The sequence below is a fragment of the Miscanthus floridulus genome, chromosome 5 (genome assembly GCF_019320115.1).
Source record: "Miscanthus floridulus cultivar M001 chromosome 5, ASM1932011v1, whole genome shotgun sequence".
NCBI lineage: Eukaryota > Viridiplantae > Streptophyta > Magnoliopsida > Poales > Poaceae > Miscanthus > Miscanthus floridulus.
Genome location: NC_089584.1, coordinates 5452223 through 5474194, shown reverse-complemented (window position 1 = coordinate 5474194; position 21972 = coordinate 5452223). Strand labels below are relative to the sequence as shown.

The 21972-nt window shown below is 44.1% G+C and overlaps 1 protein-coding gene across 1 annotated transcript; it reads right to left on the bottom strand.

Annotated features, from left to right (window-relative positions):
- Positions 1–4945: 4945 nt before the first annotated feature.
- On the bottom strand, positions 4946–7665 carry LOC136451404 (gibberellin 2-beta-dioxygenase 3-like). The gene is made up of 3 exons (XM_066452108.1): positions 7131–7665; positions 6031–6382; positions 4946–5538 (listed from the first exon to the last, which is right to left on the bottom strand). Exons 1-3 carry the CDS (start codon positions 7595–7597, stop codon positions 5296–5298), a joined length of 1062 nt encoding a protein of 353 aa, XP_066308205.1. The 5' UTR covers positions 7598–7665; the 3' UTR covers positions 4946–5295.
- Positions 7666–21972: the final 14307 nt, after the last annotated feature.

The following is a 21972-nucleotide window of genomic DNA, read 5'->3' as shown; positions in this document are numbered from 1 at the left end:
GCGGGGCGGCCTGCTCGGGGCAGACGGCGCGCGCAGCAAGCGGGCGCGCGGCGGCGGGGTGCGCGGCGGCGGTGGTGGACGCGCGGGGGCCGGGCTCGAGCGGGCGCGTGGGGAGGGAGACGACGGTCGATGTTTTTTTTTAAAAATTTTCGATCGGGAATTTGGGCTGCGTCCTGATTTAGGGTTCGGTCCTTTGCCGAGGGCCCAGATGCACGGCCCTCGGCAAAGATTTTTTATTTTTATTTTTAAAATTCTTTGCCGAGGGCCACGGGGAAGGCCCTCGGCAAAGAGCCCTCAGCAATTTTTTGTGTTCGGTCCTTTGCCGAGGGCCCAGATCCACGGCCCTCGGCAAAGATTTTTTATTTTTAATTTTAAAATTCTTTGCCGAGGGCCACAGGTCAGGCCCTCGGCAAAGAGCCCTCGGCAATTTTTTTTTTTTGGTTTTTTTAGCCCAGTTTTTTTGTGGTGCTACAATACATTGTTTTGAACTCAATTTTAAAATTCAGGCCAATTTTGATTTTGTTTTGTATATTTCCTTAATTTATTTCGATTCTTCGATTTTTTTTGAATATGTCAAATTTGAACTGCAGGTGCATGGAATATTGCAATGTAGTGTTTCGAAAAATGTTATTCATGTTAATTGGTGCATGTTGAGTCCCTATCCACGAGCTCGCATCAAATTTTCACGCATCTTGTTCGCGTAACATGGCGACCGACTTGGCGGGAAAGTGTTTTAAAATTATATAAAATCCATACGAAGTCCGAAAATCACGAAACTTGGCGAGATGTCATGTTATCGCATGTGTAGGCTGTGGTAAAAAATTGAGAATGGTTCGAGCGAGTTGCGACGTCGGATGCCTGAAACCCAGACATCTCCACATGTGATCACAGTGATCACATGTGGAGATGTCTGGGTTTCAGGCATCCGACGTCGCAACTCGCTCGAACCATTCTCAATTTTTTACCACAGCCTACACATGCGATAACATGACATCTCGCCAAGTTTCGTGATTTTCGGACTTCGTATGGATTTTATATAATTTTAAAACACTTTCCCGCCAAGTCGGTCGCCATGTTACGCGAACAAGATGCGTGAAAATTTGATGCGAGCTCGTGGATAGGGACTCAACATGCACCAATTAACATGAATAACATTTTTCGAAACACTACATTGCAATATTCCATGCACCTGCAGTTCAAATTTGACATATTCAAAAAAAATCGAAGAATCGAAATAAATTAAGGAAATATACAAAACAAAATCAAAATTGGCCTGAATTTTAAAATTGAGTTCAAAACAATGTATTGTAGCACCACAAAAAAACTGGGCTAAAAAAACCAAAAAAAAAAATTGCCGAGGGCTCTTTGCCGAGGGCCTGACCTGTGGCCCTCGGCAAAGAATTTTAAAATTAAAAAATAAAAAATCTTTGCCGAGGGCCTATCCTGGCCCTCGGCAAAGGTCCTCTTTGCCGAGGGCCTAGCCTCGGGCCCTCGGCAAAGCCGATTTATAAAAAAAAAAATTGGCCGAAAACTGGTTTTTAAAAAATCTTTGCCGAGGGCCTGGTCTGGGGCCCTCGGCAAAGACTTAAAAAAAAATTTGCCGAACCTTTGCCGAGGGCCTAACGGGTGGCCCTCGGCAAAGTTTGACGGGAAATGGCCGCCGTGACCCAACGGACCTACTTTGCCGAGGGTATCTTTGCCGAGGGCCGAGGCCCTCGGCAAAGATTTGATTTGCCGTGGGCCTGTCTTTGCCGAGGGTCGTACCCTCGGCAAAGGCCTCTTTGCCGAGGGCCGTTATTTGCCGAGGGCTCCTTTGTCTGGCCCTCGGCAAAGAGTCTCTTTGCCGAGTGCCCGATATTTGGCCCTCGGCAAAGCCTCAGGCCCTCGGCAAAGTACGCGTTTCCAGTAGTGACTAAAGTCTACCATGATTTCAAATAAGTAGAAATTCACACCCGTGGGTATAAGCGCGAAAAACGAAGATAAGGGAGAGACAAAAAATAGATTTAAACCAAGAAATCCATTGACAATAACTACATGGAGTTCGTGCCGATAGGTGGAGCATAAGAGTTCTAGCTGGTTTTACTAAGATTAGTAGTACATGACAAATTGTATATACACCTACACGTAATATATATTAAAGAGCAAAAAATTCTTTACATGTACTGTAGCACCTGTAAAGCGAACTGTGGGAAACCCTGCTGCACCGAGATCTCTTTTTTTGAATGACTAATGACAATTGACAAGTTAGCAACGATAAGGCGGTGCTTTAATTCAAGTGGTCCAGGATTGCTTCACCGGGCTTGCCGGCCGGTTCTTGGTTTGACTGATGACCGGGAACGCTGTCACACAGTAGGTGACAATGTCATTTCCCTAGGGTCGGTCAAACACCACCGCTACCTTCTCTGTTCACCTCTAATCGAACGCCCTGTTGCCCTGTTGGTGATGCGCGCGTTTCGTTGTTGCCCCGCTGGAGTTGCCCCGCGTTTCGCTGTTGGTGATGCGCCGTGGCTGCTGCAGGCCGTATGTCAAACACAGGTGGCACCTGCTGCGTCCTGTCAGAGTTGCAAGTACTGATGTCGGGACTTGGAAGGGCCGCACAACGTAAAGTACTGTTGGCTGATAAGTCAGGTTGGGTAATTTGGTGCGAGAGAAAAATAATATTTATTGACTAAAAAAGTATAACTTATAAGTCAAACAAGCTCAAACGAACATGACACTTGCAACTTGGAAGGGCCACACAATGCAGTGCAACGCATGCAACACCCAGGCTGGCTGTTCAGGCGTGACCGATCATGTGTTGCTGACAGTTGCACGATCGATCGATCAGCAGGCGTTCAGGCGTGAGGTAAGTCAGGGGGTGATTGGTTTCCTCCTCATTTTTAGTCCCTATTATATTAGATGTTTGATACTAATTTAGAATATTAAATATAGATTAATTACAAAACTAAATGCATAAATTGAGACTAATTTACGAGATGAATCTATTAAGTCTAATTAGTCTATGATTTGACAATGTGATGCTACAGTAACATGCACTAATGATTGATTAATTAGACTTAATAAATTTGACTCGTGGATTATTGACGACTTCTATAATTTATTTTATTATTACTATCCAATCACTCGATGTGACGCTCCATGTGACAACTACTAAACTTTAGTCTCCCCATCAAACACCCCGGGACATCAGGACATGCAGTCATGCGTGATAAGTACCTGAATAGTCTCAGCTGCTAGTGCCATAGTGGCTCTGCGTATGTCATTCCTACGCATATGGCACCGCTGTTTCGTTAATCGACACGCACGACGCGTGAACTGTCTCGAAGCACTGCCGCACTGACGAGTTGTAAGCTAACAGAACCATGCATGGTACTCCATGGATGAATATATATTGGATGATACCATGTGTGGTGCACCATGCGTGCATACACGTGTACAATACGATGAGCATGGAGCATGACCTCTAATATGGACCTGTGCCAGTAGCTATACTATCACGTTCGTCGTCCACTTATGCGTCATTATATACTATACGCCCATCATGCGAACCTGGCATACATCAGAAGCATACATGCATGATCGATCCTGCCGTGCTAGCTCATACGTAGCTTATATATATTAGGTAGCATCTGGCTATTCTTTTAGTGATTTACGATCGACGACAGCGAGGCGTATGTTATGACTTCATCAATCTCGATATTTGTTGGCGTATGTAAATGGTCTCATAAAAAAAATTGCTAGTAATGATAGAAAAGCTTAAGGCATATATCAAAGTTAGCTGGAAAATCCTGTGACACCGAGATCTCTTTCTGAATGACTAATGACAACTGACAAGTACTAGTGGAGTAGTATAGCATCCAAACATGGAGGCTTAGGGTCCTGTTTGGCTGTCTGGAAAAACGGTTGATGCTGATTTGTTGTGAAAAAAATACGGTTATTTCGTTGAAATGGTACGGCCGATAAGTTCAAGCGAACTGGTTCCGGAAAAGGAAATCCTGTTGCACCGAGATCTCCTCTTTTCTGAATGACTAACGGGAAATCCTGTTGCACCGAGGTCTCTTTTCTGAATGACTAATGACAATGACAAGTTAGTAGTATTAATGACGCAGGTGCTTAATTCAAGTGGTCCACAACACTCAGCTCCACGGCTGCTTCACCGGGTGCGGTTGGTTTGACTGATGACAGGGTTAAACACCACTCCTCCCTGCGTCTAAAAAAACACACAACAGGGCGTTCCGTTAGAGGAAGTACTCTGTTCACCTCTCATGGAACGCCCTGTTGGTGATGCGCGCGTTTCGCTGTTGCCCTGCTGGAGCTGCCCGCCCGGGGCCCCGGATCCAGGGACCAGGGGGGCGTGCCGGTCACAGTGACGCACGTACTCTCGTGCACAGGATGCTTTTGCAAGGAAAAGCGCCGCGGCAGCTGCAGGCCGTACCATGTCACAAGTGGCTCCTGCTGCGTCGTGTCAGAGTTGCAAGTACTGATGTCGGGACTTGGAAGGGCCACACAATGCAACGCAACACACAGGCTGGCTGTCTCCGTCCAGAAAAAAACGTTGCGTTTTTTTTTCTGTTGTTGACTGTTGCATGATCGATCCATCAGCCAGGCGTTCACGCGTGAGCCACTAGATAGTCAGTGTAGAGCCAGCTTCAGCGGCTGTGCGTACGGCATGCCTACACATATAGCACCGCTGTTTCGCTTATGGACACGCACGACGCGTGAGCTGTCTCGAAGCACTGCCGCACTGACGTACGAGTTGTAAGCTAACAGAACCATGCATGGTACTCCACGGATAGCTAGATACACCGTCCGTCCCAAAATATATAAATATTAAAGAATATTAATATTTATGATACATAATTGGTATTATTGAAAAGATTTTTAAATCTAGTTTTTTTAATAAACTTATTTGAAAATACAAATGTTGCACGCATTTTCTACAAGAAACCAGAAGCGATAGGTAATTGATATATTGGATGATAGCCCTGCATACACGTGTACAATACGATGAGCAAGGAACATGACCTAGCTGGCTGGGCTGGCCCCCTCACATGGATACTATTTACATAAACCAGCCAGCAGTACTTCTCACGAACCAGCAACGATATGAACCAGCAAATCCAAGCCAATCGAACAGGCTCATAGACCGTTCGTCCACTTATACTAGCACGTTCGTCCACTTATATGCGTCATACACGCCCATCATGCGAACCTGGCATACATCAGAAGCATAGATGCATGATCGATCTTGGCATCTTGCCGTGGTAGCTAATAGCTTACGTAGCCTCTAGCTAGCTACTTGTTCTCAAAGCGGGACAGGCGGTCTTCCGCGAGCCTGGTCCTGCACCCGCTGGTCTTGAACTCGCTCCAGGTGAAGTCCCGGTACCGGCTCCGGCCGCCGTCGACCAGCAGCTGCGGCAGCGGCGCCAGCCTCTCGCCGGGCGGCGGGCCGCCGAAGAAGACCATGGACACCCGGGACTTCTCACTGTTCACCACCACCCTGTGCCTCACGCTCCTGAACCTCCCGTTCGTCAACACCTGCACGCGCGCACAGCATCATCAGTCGTCGTATGCACGTCGCAGGAACGAACAAAGAAGCTATAGCATGCATGCAGTCATGCTGATGCAGTGCAGCATATGGCATATGCTTTGCTTGGCCCGTTCCGTTCCGTGCCGTTTCGAACGAAAGGCTACTATCTACCGCGGTACGTCTACGGGTCGTACGTGTACGTACCACTGTTTCACGGGCACAGCTTGGGGCCTAGCTACTCGTACGTACCTAGGGTATATGATCGTACGTGTATGTACTCCGTACGTGCTAATTACGTGTCGTAAGCTCGATCGTGTTTGACAGATGGTTGTTGATGTTGACTGATCGATCGAAACAGATCTCGAGTACGACTGGTGTGCCAGATTATTCGTCCCTACTCGCTAGCTCCTACCAGCTAGCTAGAGATGGCTGATGATGACACGGTTAAAGAAAAAGAAAAAGAAAAAGAATAGTAATAGTAAGCAGATCGAGGTACGTACCTGCAGGGTGTCGCCGACGTTAACGAAGAAGGCGTCGCCGTCGGGCGGAACGGAGGCCCAGGCGCCGTCCCGCAGCGCGATCTCCAGGCCGGAGGTGCCGTTGGCGCGGAGCACCGAGATGACCTGCGGGTCGGTGTGCTCGCCGAACCCCGTCAGGCTGGGGTTCAGCGCCGGCCGCGGAGGGTAGTGGTTCACCCGCAGCATGCAGTCGCTGTCCGCGCGCGTCACCAGCCGCGCCAGTGAGTCCCCGCCCCCGGCGCCGGCGCCGGCGATGCCCAGCCCCTCCGCCATCAGCTCCAGCACTGCGCACGCTATCCGCCGCACCGCCACCGTGTACTCGTCCAGAAGGTCCCTGAGTCAGCGTGCGTGCCAACGTACATACGTTGTCAGATGCGCGCATGCAGGCGGAAAAATCACAATCGATCGAGTATAATTTAAATCCGGCGACAGTGACGGGCGACGCTGGGCATGATGGTGCGCTTGCGTTCGTGTCGAGTCGACCTGCGCCCGCCGCCCGCTCGGCTGCACGTCACCAGAGCGCGCGGCCGGCAGCGCGCACCGCAATCAATTGGGATGGGCGGCGCCGGCGCGACGACGGAGACCATGCAACGCAACCGACGTCGCGCGCGCGCCCCCAGCACGCGACACGGACGCGCGGCGCGGCACGTGGGTCAAATGGCGTGTACCTCGGGCAGTCTTATCTTCCACGTACGGATACGACACCATTTTCTTTTCTCTCTTTTTTTCCCAATAGATTCCTAGTAGTAGCATTAGGATTTTATTTGTTTATTATTGAGCATCATGGATTTATTGAAGATCCATTGCTGCTACCGTGCTGGGATTGTTCTTCTTGGGTTTTGTGCTACGAGCACGTGCGTATGCTTGGTGTGGTATTGCTCCACGTGACAGATTGCAAGCACGAGCAGAGCATGGAGCTGAGAGGAAAGGCAATGCAAACTTGCAAAGAGGTGACATGTGTGCTTGTATGCAGGCAGACAGGCAGCAAAGGGAAAGTAACAGGCTAGCCAGCAGCGAAGCGATGCTGGTGCAACGCCGAACGCCGGCACCGTTCTGCCCCGCTGCGAGTGGCGGCGACTCACCGTAACGGCCCGGTCGGCTCGGACGGCGACGAGGCGCCTGCGGCGGCGGTGGCCGCGGCGGCGGCGGCGCATGGCAATGTCGAGGAGGACGCGGAGGCGGTGGGCACGGCGGCGCCGGAGGGGGTGACGCCGAGCAGGAGGTACTCGACCCAGCCGAGGTCGCCGTTGCCGCCGATGCGCTTGCTGCCATACCCGAGCGTGGGGGCCTCCTGCTCCTTCTCGCCCTGCGGCCGCGCGAAGAACCTGGCCGCCGCGGCCTCCGCGGCGCGCACGAGCTCGGGCGGCACGCCGTGGCCCATCACCCGGAAGAACCCGTGCTCCTCGCACGCCGCCACCAGCGCGCGCGCCGCGGCCTCGCGAGCCGGGCCAGACGGGGCGGACAGGTCCACCGACCGCACGTCGGCCGGGGGCGGCTCCGCCGCCGGCAGGGCGATCTGCTCGAGCTCACCCTTGGCGAAGACCACCATGGCCGATCGAGGAATGAAGCAGAGGAAAAGCAGAGGGAAGGGGGAGGTCGTCTCGTGTGTGCACAGAGCGCGAGAGCAAGAGTGCCGCGAGCGAGCCTCTTATATAGGAGTAGACACGGAGGGGAGCAAGAGTGGCGCGCGGGGAGTCGGTGGATGACTTGACCGTCAGCAACTCAGCACAGCGTGGTGTGGTAATTCTAGCCGTCTGATCAAGCATCGCCGGCCGAGATCAGGGCCAAGTAGCCTGTGTTCATGTCGCCGTAAGTCTTTGCTTGCCGCTGTTGCCAACAATCTGTGAAGCTCGATCTGGGCTGTTGGATTGCTCGGGTGAGGAGATTGCTCCAACAATTTCCATGCCTCCGGTTGAATTTGGAATGGATTTTTCATCAAAAATTTTTTTGGAATGGATCCTTAGGATTGTAATCTCAATCTTTTGTGTCCAAGTTGGTATTGACGAAGAGACGCTTTATTCTCGTTGTTTTGTCATAAGGCATATAGAGCATGTTTGGTTATATAACCGTCAGTGTGACGGATCTATATATAAGTTGTGGGGCCAGGTATGTTTCATTAGATAGAATTAGCGATGGATCTATGTATAAATTGTGAGGCCGTCTGGCCTCGTCCTAGAGTTTTTGCCCAAATACATCTAACCCCCTTTATAAAATTTGCAATTATATGTGTTCATTGTGTAACAGTTGTGATAATTGACTTACAATCAATAAGTTTAGTCCCATAGATTTTGAATCCTAGATCCGTCACCGCATACTATGCAAATGTGCCGCTTCGAGCGTTAGATTTTGGACCTAAAGGGCTTGATATGCTTCTTGGCCTAGGCTCCAATGATCCAATCCAACCAACATCATATACACTCATGTATTGCATTCAAACACGTACTATTAGAAAACCCTGGCTATTAGCTTTAAGTATGTTAAGTTGGTTGAAATGATGTTTTCTAGCATGTTATGATGAGTTCGATCACACAAAGGTTAATACGTTTCCTCTAAAACGTTTTTTTTTTCTTTTCTACTGTAAACCTTTCCGTTCTCTAAACTAAACAATGTAGAAGGAAGAGTTAGTTACATGACCAAAACCTCCACATCCAGACGTCCTTGTCATAATAGCCCTAGGCACGGCCCTAGCTAGGCGATGCCTGCATGGTACCCCCCTGAAAAAAGAGATGTCTCGTATAGCTCATGTGAGTTGTCCATTATTATCTTCACAGCTATGCGGTTTCAAGAAATAGCAAAGGTAGATTTACAAGTAGTTGTCTGTCATGATCCTTTTTATCGAGAAAGGTAAAGAGGTGGCGTGTACATTGGTATTGTTAACGATGCCTTAGGTCGTCATTGCTTGGCTGGTTGGTTCATTCCATTGGGGTTTGTCAAGTGGTTCTGTGCCAGTGCCAATGCCAGTGCCAAATCGTTCTCAGACTCACGTAGGCGTATGTACTCGGTCCAGTATTGTCCAGGGTTTGGTGTGCATCTTCCAATGAAACTAGGATGAAGAGAAGGTGGTGCACGACACCTGACGTTAGAAAGCACCAGTAGCTCAGCAAACGTGTTTTTATTTCCCCGTTCTTTCTGTTTGGGAGAGGCAAGGACGACCACATAGCCTGCGATCGACTTTCTAGTACTGGAATGCGATTGTGAGAATGCCATGCCACGAATCGTTTTCAAGTGGTAGTGGACTTCTTGTGAGGTCATCTTTTTTGGTACTAAAAAATAACTAAAGTCTGTATTATTGGTTTCAAACTTGCCTATAGTTTCGGTCTAACTTGTCTACCAAAACGCTCGCAGCACATGAGGTTTGGCACGGTTGCAGGAACTATAGCTGCTAGGTGCGATCCCTTCGATCCCTCCATCGATCCATGCCCACGCCAAACAAATCTGCAAAATTCAGTTCAGAGATACCATGTTCTCTTTGCCGTCATTCGATTCTCCCCTTGCTTTCCAAACACACGAATCAAAACCAACCGTACTATATTCGAAAGAACTAATTAACTGTGCATATATATATATATATATATATATATATATATATATATATATATATATATATATATATATATATATATATATATATATATATATATAGAACTACTATTCTGTAGCTGGCTACAGAATAACTTATTCTGTAGCCACTTTGAGTTACGATAATTACTATGTTAATTTATGAGATTATATATGTGTGTGTGTGTGTGTTTCCTAGCGTCAAAAAATAGCACTAGCTACATGTCATGCATATGGTCGATCCAGTTTCGTTCGTTGTACCAGTACTGCATTTGAGAACATCCTCCTCGCTCGCTCTGGTTCAGCGAATGTTTCCTTGTTCTCGAGTCCTTCTGTGCGCTTTCGTTTTTACAGTGTCACTGTCAGTAGCCATCTACTGTGCGTGGATCGACTCCCGTTACGTTCTAGCTGCTCCACACAATTAAGCTTTATTTTACACACGTTCCACTCCAGATCGCTATCGGCATTAGATTTCGACAGCAACTTCAGCGAAAACGGAGGAGCGGAGCGATTGATTCATTGACGTGATACGATGTGAAAAGATGTGGGATTCGATTGATTCATTGACATGATCTCTACCTGTGACACATGTAGAGATGTCCTGGTTTGTAAGCATCGTTCGTGACAACGTGCATGAAATCTTCTGAAATTTTTATCATAGCCTCCACATACGATATCACGACATCTCAACAAGTTTCATGATTTTTGGACTTTGTTTGCTTTTTATAGAATTTAAAAACACTTCACACGCAAGTTTGCGGTCATGTTTCGTGAACAAGATGTCCGAAATTTCAGGTCCATTCCTGGATACGGCCTCACACTACACCCAGTAACATGACTATCCTTTTTTAAATCATTAAATTCCATTATTCGTACCACGTGCAGTTCAAATTTATATTTTTCGAAAAAAATCAAGTAAACGAAATAAAGTAACTAAATATATCAAAAAGCCACAAAACCCCCAAATTCTAACGAGGAGTTCCTGGTACTTTAAAATGGCTGCACAAAAAATTTGGAGGCCAAAAACAAAAAAAAAACTTTGTCGAGCGCCAGGGCATTGCACTCGGCAAAGGGGTCTTTGTCGAGTGCCAAGAATAAGGCACTCGGCAAAGAGGTTTTTTCATTTTTTTTAGAATTTTCCTCTTTGCCGAGTGCAAAGGTATTTAAAAAAATCTATGCCGACGGTCGAATCGGGGCACTCGGCAAAGTTGCCTTCTTTGCCAAGTGCCTCCCTGATCCAGCGCTCGGCAAAGGGGCGGGTGGGGGCACTTAGGCGAATTCGGCCGGGCAGTCTAAGCCACACAGACAGACAGTTCCCGCGCGCGCCGCTCCCGGCCAACGCCGCCCTTCCCCGCGCCACGCGTCGCCCACCGCAGCCCCTCCCCGCGCCGCGCGCCGACACCTGCCCCACCCCCGCCAGCCCCCACCCCCGCGCCCGCACGTGGCCGAGCGTGGCCGAGCGTGGCCAGCTCGCCCACGGCGACCCACCAACGCTGGCGGGTGGAGGAGGGGAGGAGGGGGAGGAGGTGAGGAGGAGGCGAGAAGGAGGAGTAGGAGCCAGCCCTGCCCCCGGCCACGCCCCGTGGACCGCCTGCCCCGACGCCGCACGTGCCCGACCCCGACGCCGCCCGCCCCTACCCCCGGTGCCCATTAGGTATGCCCTCTCTCTTGTTGTTGTCATGGTAGTGATAGTTGTAGTAGTAGAACTAGTGGTAGTAGTAGTAGTAGAACTAGTGGTAGCAGTAGTAGAAGTAGTGGTAGTAGTAGTAGTAGAACTAGTGATAGTAGTAGTAGCAATAGTGGTAGTAGTAGTAGCAATAGTTGAAGTAGTAGTAGAAGTAGTGGTACTACTTGGATATATTCTTCTGCATGGATTGATATCTAAACTACATGGCTTCTCTTGAGACATATGTGCTTGTCGGCCATCGTGCCATTGTTTTTTTTAGATTTTGGAAACCTCACCGTGCAGGGGAGGTTTTGTCGATTTTTTTTAAATGACAGTATTTTGTTCTATTTTTGTAGAGAAGAGCCCGTCGAAGCTGACTTATTATTATATATGTGATATATATTGTGATGGATGTGATATGTGCGGATGGATGTGTGGATGGATGAGATATATATGTGATGGATGAGATATATATATATATATATGTGATATATGTTTGTATGAATTTATTTGTCATGATGAAATTTAAAAAAAAAATAAAAATTACCGTTTTGGGTCACTTTGCCGAGTGTTGCACTCGGCAAAGGACCCCGTTGCCGAGTGCCATGGCCACAGTACTCGGCTGAAAGTGCATCTAGCCCTTTAGTGGGTTTTGGATGATTGAATGACAATATGATTAAAGGACTAACCCGTTTGCTAAGTGTGAACAGTTAATAGGTTATCTCACAGGTATTTAATGAAAGCCAAAATGATGTGTTGTTGTATAAACAATCTAGTTCAAGCATAAGACAACAATGCAAATGGAATTCATGTGAAGGCTTATTTCTTGTTGGATTTCCATATACTATGTGAAAGCAAGCTCATGATTATTAGTTAATGAGACATGAGGGATTGCATATGGAATGGTCTCATATTTGAAGCTTGCTAAATTGAAATGAAAAAGATAACAATACATATGAATGGATGATTCAACACAAGATGTGACTTGATGGCTTGAGATGGTGAAGATAGCAAGAAAAGGCTTCGAGGTACTAAGCAAGGGTGAAGGGCAAGCGACGGCTTGGCGGCCGAAGAACCTAGCTAGGGTGAAGAAGAAAGTACTTGCATTTAGTTGAGGTACTAATCAAGCTAAGATGGTCATATTGATGTGAAGGATCAAATCTATAATAAAGTATTTGATGGAAGTGACTTGATACATTTGGGATTATTCAAACTTGATGAATGGAATCAAGTCACATGCTCAAGATGGCTATGCTCAAGTGAAAAGATCAACATCAACATGTTAGCACCCTTACTTGATGAAGATTGGAAGGGACGACATCAATTCAAAAGAACAACTCAAGTGGTACAAATTCATATTTTCGTTTATGTTGAGTTTAATAGGTATGCCGTACTACTAAGAGGGATGCATCATGTTGATAGATAATGTTTCATAAGTGCTTAAGCCAACCCATGTGAGGTTTGATTATTTGAGTGACAAAAGTGCTAACTGATTTCTTACTGGTCTGGCAATACCGGATGTGTCCAGTATTTATCCAGCAGCTGTAAAATTATTGTTCTCGGGTTGGTTCGTTGGGAGTTTCGACGTAGGTCAGGAGTTCCGACGGTCGGGAGTCCCAGCATGGGTCGGGAGTTCCGACGTCTCGCACTTCAACAGACTTGGACGTTTCACTGTCCTAATCATATCGGACATGTCCGGTATGGATGACCAGAAGCCAACGGCTAGTTTTCAAAAGCCTTGAGGGTCGGGAGTTCCGACGTGAGTCAGGAGTTCCGATGGTCGGGAGTTCCGACATGTGTCGAGAGTTCCGACACCTCACTAACTTTAACTCAGTTACATGTTTTTCAAATTACTGAGGGTCGGGGGTTCCGACTTGAGTCGGGAGTTCCGACGGTCAGAAGTCCCAGCATTCTTCGGGAGTTCCGACGCCTCACAACATCACTGTAACTTAGTTACCGTTGGCGCAGTGTGAGTCATACCGGACGTGTCCGGTATGCATACCGGACATGTCCGGTATTGCAATGGCTATAAAACGGCTAGTTTTTTAAGGGGGCTATAAATACCCCCAACCCTACACCTTTGGAGGCTACTGATTCTGCTGAGATAGACACACGTTTTTGAGCCTTGCCAACTCTCCTAAACCCTCTCTTAGTGAGTGTGTGATCCAAATTGCAAAATCAATTTGTGGGTTAAGAGAGAATTTGAAAAAGAGAGCAAGCCACCACTTGAGCACTTGTGCATATTGTCAATCTCGTGATTCGCATTTATTACTCTTGGACTCTTCGGTCCTAGACGGTTAGGCGTCGCCGGAGAGCACCCGAGAGATTGTGGTGTGCCTCGGAAAGTTTGTAACGGTCGATTCCGCCGCCTCGGAATCAAATTAGTGGAAGGAGAAAAAAGAGTTGGAAAAGACTCCGGCTAGAGTGACCTTCGTGGTACCCTCTAGGGCTGACCTTCGCTGGGTCGCCCGCAGCCCCCTCAACGGAGAGTAGGACTCGAACGAGTCTAAACTTCGGTAAAACAAATATCGTGTCTAAATTTGCATTTCATTTGATATTTATGTTGCTCTAGCTGTTCTGCAGATTCTCTGTGTATATTGTCATCTCCATTAGGTGCCTGCAGTTTGGTTTGAAGATAAAAATCAAAAGGAGCAAGTTCGGGGCTAATCTGTAGAAATCATGTATACCAAACACGTCCGGTATTCATACCGGACACGTCCGGTATTTCCTGCCTGCACTGAAAATATTTATTCTCTGTTCTAACTTGGTGTTGCAGGGTTGTAGCTTCTAGATATATTCTTTATACCTTGTTTACTTTATGGCTAACTTGTGAGGGGTGGTAGTACTCTTAATTTGGAGTTTCCATTTTGGAAACTCCCATTTCTAATTGTTTCCGTATTTAAAGGTGTTAATTTTCAAAAATGCCTATTCACCCCCCTCTAGGCGGCATCCTAGGTCCTTTCAATTGGTATCAGAGCAAGGTTCTCACCTAAAGCTTCACCACCGTGAGAAAAGGATGTCGACGCCTATCGAGTTGGAGCCGGTGCTTCTCCAAAATGATAGTTCAAACTTTCTACCTTGGTCAATTCATGTACTCAATGCTTTTAGACATATTAGTCCTATTGTTAAGCATATTGTGTTTGCAAGCATACCTCTTCCTATAGTTGATTGGAGCAACTATAAGAATTTATCAAAAGATGAAGAGATATACGTGCAACTCAATGCTTAAGCTATTAATATTATTTTGAGTACATTGAGTGCAGAGGTTCAAGATGAGGCAATATTCAATGGACAACCACCTCCGGAGAGTGCTCATCTCATTTGGACCAAACTCGTTGAGTTATATGGAGAATCCAAATGCAATGATGCACTTGAGGTCGAGTCAATGGAAAGTATGTCCATTGTGTCTTCATGCAGCAAAGAAGCCTCACAAGACCTCAAGAGCACCGAGCCAGAGCAAGAAGTGCAAGCAGCACATGACGTGCTGTCTGCCTACACATACCGGACATGTCCGGTATTCCTACCGGACGTGTCTAGTATGGTCGAGGCAGCAGACCAGCAAGCAGCTGTTTGCAGCGATGCTCAAGCCTGATGGCGACCAAGTGATGAGTCAACCTCAGTATCTCATGATACTCATCACTTGTGTCTCATGGCCAAGAAAAGCAAGAAAAAGGCTAGCAAGAGAGATCAAGCCAAGGAGATAGCACGAGTAAATGATCAAGTGGAGAGTGATGTTGAAGTTGAAGACAACTATAACCTTGATCATCTCAACCACAAAGACAAGTTTATCATCATGAAGATAGTCGAAAAGAATGATGAGCTTGAAGAAGAGATTGAGAAGCAAGAGCAATCGCTTCAAAATCAAGAAAAGTTTCTCGTCTCCAAATTGCAAGAGCTAAAGGCAATAAATGAGAGGTATGATAAATTATCGATCGAGCATGCTTTAGTTACTAACTCCTCTTCTAGTGTTTCACAACTAGAGAAGGAAAACTTTAAGCTCAAGGCAAGGCTAGATGAACTATCAAGCAAGTACAATGTGCTACAAGCTAATTATGTTCATCTAAAGTGCTCTCATGAAGAATTAGTAGAATCAAACATTATGCTTGATGTAGCACATGAGGTTGTGATCACATCGGTAAAATCCTCTTAACCTCTCACACATTTACTCACTAGTACACCATCTCAATTAAATGTTTCTTGTGCTAACGAGTGTGCTCTCCAAGCAAGCCAATCTTCGGTTGAGCTAAATCTTATAGAAAACATAGAGCTCAAAGAAGAAGTGCAAAGATTAAAGAAAGATATGATTCGGTTGAAGGGTAAGGAGAAAGCACAACCTTCTCAAGATAACCATGATAACATGGTGAAGAAGCTTGAGAAGGGTTCAAACCTTGCTTCCTCCAAAGCCCAACAAAAGAATAGCATCTCAAGCAAGGCCAACACAACCAAGAGCAAGAAACATGGAACAAGGATGTGCTATGGTTGTGGATTGTATGGACATGAGTGGGCTATGTGTCCACACAAGAGTTGGGCTGACAAGGTTGAAGCCGCCGGTCAAAAGGCTTCTACCAAGGAGGCCAAGCAAATGAAGAGTCATGGACAAAGTGCTTGTCTCATGAGCAAGAAATTGGGGCATCCTACCAAGAAATGCTCAATGTACAAAGAAGCAAGAAAGGAAGCTCAAGTTGCAACTAGAAGATGCTATGGGTGCAATGAGATGGGCCACAAGGTTGATAGATGTCCATACAAGCAAAGCAAGCATAGAGCACACAAAGGCCGCATATGCTATGCTTGTAGAAGAAAGGGGCATCTAAGCTATGAATGCCCAAACGGTAAAACTCCTAAGCCAAACACATTTATTTATAATGATATGCTTAGGAAGACCACAAATGGAGTTAGCACTAGTAAGGTGATGTGTTCACCACTAACTAATGCTAAAGCCGTTTGGGTGCCTAAGCACTTGTTGACTAACTCAAAAGGACCCAACAAGAGTTGGGTACCAAAGTGTGCTTAGGTTAATGATGTAGGTACTTGGTGATGGGATGAAGACTTCAGGGTGGTTGAGCAAGCAATTTGATAATATTCACTCAATCTATCAACCAATTCTTATTATAATCCCTTATATGGTTGACCCGAAGATAATTCAATAAACATATCATATATTTCATCCTCGCCATTGGTAACAAGTACCTAAACCTTGTAGGATAGCCACTTTGTTCGTTTCATGTTCTATAGTTTACAAATAGGTACATTTGTGAAATAATGAAAGTGGCTAATAAGATTCAATTAAAAGGAATTCTACTTTGCCATATGATGCTTTTAATAGCTCTCTAGTAAAGAAATTCATTTGTTGAGATGCAAGTTTACAATAAATACTAGAGCTAAAATTACAAGCAGTAAATTAATTGGTTCTGTCTTGAACCTATCAGACGTGTCCGGTATTACCATCGGACGTGTCCAGCATGGCCAGGGACAGAAAGTCAGTGTTTCTGTTCTATGTATTCTGGATGTGTCCGGTATACTACCGGACATGTCTGGTATGGCAGAAACCAGAGCACTAATTGGGATGCAATTGAGGTTTGATCCATATGATTTCATATATCCTTAATTTGCTCAGAAGCTTGTGATCTATCAAACCTAAGTGGGTTGTGAGTATGTCTCAACGAAATTTAAATATGGCAAATTACTTTGTGTTGGTCAAAATAGAAATTTGACTCCCAAATTCTTAAAAGAATAAAGTGCTTGTTGAAAGTCATTCAAATTACTTGTGGTACTTATTTAGGGGGAGCTCAGTTTCTATTTTGTACCATTGTGGACTAACAAATTTATCTAGCATTACTTGTAGTCCTTTAGATGAAAATTGATTTCATATATGGTATGATTATTTGACAAGTGAGGTCAACATGATGTTGTAATGCCACGTATTATCTCAGTGGTGATATTGTGGACTAACAAATCTATCTAGTATTATTTGTAGTCCTTTGGATGAAAATTGATTTCATATATGGTATGATTATTTGACAAGTGAGGTCAATATGATGTTGTCATGCCATGTATTATCTTAGTGGTGATACTGTGGGCTCAAGGCAAAGGTATGTATTTACATACATGCATTGTAAGTGCATCTAAGGCCCTTTATATGCTAGTGTGTGCATTTGTGTGATATAGGATAGATGTTTTTCAAAATCCCTAACTAGCATGTGTAGGAGGTGTGGTTTTTGAAAATCATGTGGTTTTTGGGTCTTTGTGACCTAGTCATGTCATATTATGATTATTGCTACCCTTGGTTGATTATTTGCCTGATCACATGTGACATGGTTCTCTCAAGTATATAAAAATCTCTATGTCCCTTTAAAATCTCTCTCAAGTTTTGAAAATCATAAATTTGCCAAATATTCGAAAAAGAGAAAATCAATTCTTGGCTAATTCATGTCCCCTAAGTGAGAATCCTAAGCCTATTTCAATTGATGCAAATATTATGCCTAGGAAGGTTTGTTATGGTACCTTATTGGTTAGTATTGCAAAAATAATTCCGCTATTCATACTAAGGCTATGCCTAAGTATGTTGCGTCTAACATGAGAGGACCCAAACTAGTTTGGGTACCATCGAAAAGTAGATGATCGTTTGTAGGTATCATGGCATTGGAGACTTGATTCAATGAAATTATTATTGTTCATCTTATGTTGAGTCAAGTATTGAAACCTAGTGCAATTCTATCCCAATGCCAATTCAAAATTGAGTGAAGTCCATATACTATCAACATACAAGTGTCATATTCAAGTTGTGGGGATTTATTGATATATTTGAGGGCCTGCAGATAAGTAGAGTTGAAGCTTGCAAAGATGATCATAAGCTATCAAGGTATATCTCTTGTTGATCAAAGTTTATTTGGGTGCATATGAGTTAATTGAATTGGATATATATATGCATATGTTGCTTGCTATGAGATGTTTGAATGGATTAAATGCTTAAGTAATCAAGTTTGAAGTTGGTTTGATTGGATATGTTCATAAGATTTCTTCTAGTAAGTGGTTTGAATGGACATATGTCTTGTGAGAGTATTCAAACAAGTTGATTTTAAGTTTGGTTCAATTTGGAGAAAAATAGCTCAATTATTAAAATCTGTCCAATATTGAAAATCTGAGCTAGCAGTGATCATTGACATGTTTGAGCAACCAAATCTATTTGTATTGGCTTGAAATTTGGTCTGCATGCTCTACACTTATGGTATTAGTTGCTGTGCAAATTTCATGAGATTTGGATAAGTGATACTTCGAATTTGGAGTAGATCTTGTCAGCTATAGTGCAGCAGTTTTTAGCATATAGCAGTGTGGAAAGATATGAAATCTGGTAGCAATATAGAAGTCAAAAGAAGCTAAAATTTTTACAGCTACTAGAAGGCTTAGTGTGTCACATCTTCACCAAATTTTGTGGTTTTTGGATATGTACTTTAGGAGATATGATTTATTCTTTGAAGAGTACAGAATCTGCTAGGAAAGTGACAATTATTGGATTGATCAAAAGTCACTTAGATTCAAAGGTCCTCAAATTAGAATCATATCTATAAGTGATTGAGGTACCTATATTTTGGTTTTGGTTTGAGATAGAAGCATGACAAATGATGAGTACAAGACAATTTGTTTGAAGAGTGTATCTGGTACACATTTGGTACTCAAGCTAGAGATCAAGACCAAGATCAAGATCAAGATGAAGTTTAAGTTCTAGTGATAATTGGAGATCTTTTGATAGAAAGAAAAGGACTTAAAGAAGGATTCAAAGTTATTCATCAAATTAAGTCCAACAATATGGATCAATCAAACAAAATCTTTCAAGTGGATCAAGTGATTTTCTTTTAAGTTATTTCAAGTGAGTATCAATGATGGTTCTTTGGAGAGAGGTCACTTCTCCCTAGGCTTAGATGGCTAAAATCAAAGTAGTAATCTAAAGGGACATTTGAGGTACTTGGTTGAAGAAAATCAAGAGATTGGTCTAGAAAGCAAGCAACACCCAAAAGAGAATAAGTCATGAAATTTCAAATGGTATTACAAGTGGTGCATCTTTTAGTTCTCTCAAGCAAGCAATGATCAAAGAAGAAGCAAGCCAACCACAACAAGAAGAGTGCACTTGATCATTAGTGATTCTCAATTCATATGGGTGAAGAATAGGAATTCAAAGAATTAGTATCTATTGGTCTTCATCAAGCTTATAATTGGACTTCATGGTGCTATTGGAGAAATAAATTGAAATCTATATGACTATCTCCCTCTCCAATATAGCAAAGGTATCATTGTATTGTGCATGATCATTTTTCATCTCTTACTAGTATGCGGTTAGTGTATATAGTACATGCTTATAGGATCATGCATTACAAATGAAAATTTTTAGATTCATAGACTACCACTATTGCGTGAATGATTATATAATCTAGTGGTTAGTGTATGAGTTTGTTCATGAGCTAGTAAACCCATGTACTTGATCTATTTTGAATTGCAAACAAGTGACAAGTACAACCTCTTTAAGATGACAAAGGGGGAGAGTTTAATACAAAGGGAGAGATTAGTACAAAGTTTGAACCTTAAGCACCCTTTGTGCTTTGTGTGATAGCATGTAGCCCCTTTGTCCTTAGTATGTCGTTGTTGGACCTTTGTGGTGATAGATGACAAAGAGGGAGAGAGACTGATTAAAGCTTCAGGATAGTTTCTTTTGCTTATCTTTGTATCTGAAGATATGTACTGCAGGCTGTAGTTTGTTTTTGAGCTTCATTGATATATCTTGGATTTGAGATAGATTGTATCATATGAGAGATGAGACTTACTTATGCTTTATCTATTTATCTCTTGAGACATGATCTTTATCTATATATTTCAGTGGTTTCTGGACTTGAGAAGATTTGTAATGAGTGCTATGTGTGAATTATATATGTCATATTTATTTTCATAAGGACTATGCATGCTAGAATGAAAATATTTGATGTGATGCTTTTATATTTATTCTTGTGTGATATATCTTGTCATATGCATCACGGTTTCACTTTGTCACACACACATGCACCCCACGGATATAATGATTTAAGGGGGAGTCTCCTATTTGTTTTAGTATGTGCAGTTGACATTTGAGGTCATTTTGTGAATTCTAATCATAAGCACATATTAAGGGGGAGCCTCTCATAAATCATTGAACCCAAAAGTTTAAATGTTTATATCATTTTGTAAGCTTTAATCAAGTTGTCATCAATCATCAAAAATGGGAGATTGAAAGTGCATCTAGCCCTTTAGTGGGTTTTGGATGATTGAATGACAACGTGATTAAAGGACTAACCCGTTTGCTAAGTGTGAACAGGTAATAGGTTATCTCACAGGTACTTAATGAAAGCCAAAATAATGTGTTGTTGTATAAACAATCTAGTTCAAGCATAAGACAACAATGCAAATGGAATTCATGTGAAGGCTTATTTCTTGTGGGATTTCCATGTACTATGTGAAAGCAAGCTTATGATTATTAGTTAATGAGACATGAGGGATTGCATATGGAATGATCTCATATTTGAAGCTTGCTAAATTGAAATGAAAAAGATAACAATACATATGAATGGATGATTCAACACAAGATGTGACTTGATGGCTTGAGATGGTGAAGATAGCAAGGAAAGACTTCGAGGTACTAAGCAAGGGTGAAGGGCAAGCGACGGCTTGGCGGCCGAAGAACCTAGCTAGGGTGAAGAAGAAAGTACTTACATTTAGTTGAGGTACTAATCAAGCTAAGATGGTCATATTGATGTGAAGGATCAAATCTATAATAAAGTATTTGATATAAGTGACTTGATACATTTGGGATTATTCAAACTTGATGAATGGAATCAAGTCACATGCTCAAGATGGCTATGCTTAAGTGAAAAGATCAACATCAACATGTTAGCACCCTTACTTGATGAAGATTGGAAGGGACGGCATCAATTCAAAAGAACAACTCAAGTGGTACAAATTCATATTTCTGTTTATCTTGAGTTTAATAGGTATGCCGTACTACTAAGAGGGATGCATCATGTTGATAGATAATATTTCATAAGTGCTCAAGCCAACCCATGTGAGGTTTGATTATTTGAGTGACAAAAGTGCTAACTGATTTCTTGCTGGTCTGGCAATACCGGACGTGTCCGGTATTCATACCGGACGTGTCCGATATTTGTCCAGCAGCTGTAAAATTGTTGTTCTCGGGTTGGTTCGTCGGGAGTTTCGACGTAGGTCGGGAGTTCCGACGGTCGGGAGTCCCGGCATGGCTCGGGAGTTTCGACGTCTCGCACTTCAATAGACTTGGAGGTTTCACTGTCCTGGTCATACCGGACGTGTTCGGTATTCATACCGGACGTGTCCGATACGGATGATCAGAAGCCAACGGCTAGTTTTCAAAAGCCTTGAGGGTCGGGAGTTCCGACGTGAGTCGGTAGTTCCAACATGTGTCGGAAGTTCCGACACCTCACTAACTTTAACTCAGTTACATGTTTTTCAAATTACTGAGGGTCGGGGGTTCCGACTTGAGTCGGGAGTTCCGACGGTCGGAAATCCCGGCATTCTTCGGGAGTTCCGACGCCTCACAACATCACTGTAACTTAGTTACCACTAGCGCAGTGTGAGTCATACCGGATATGTCCGGTATGCATACCCGACGTGTCCGGTATTGCAACGGCTATAAAACAGCTAGTTTT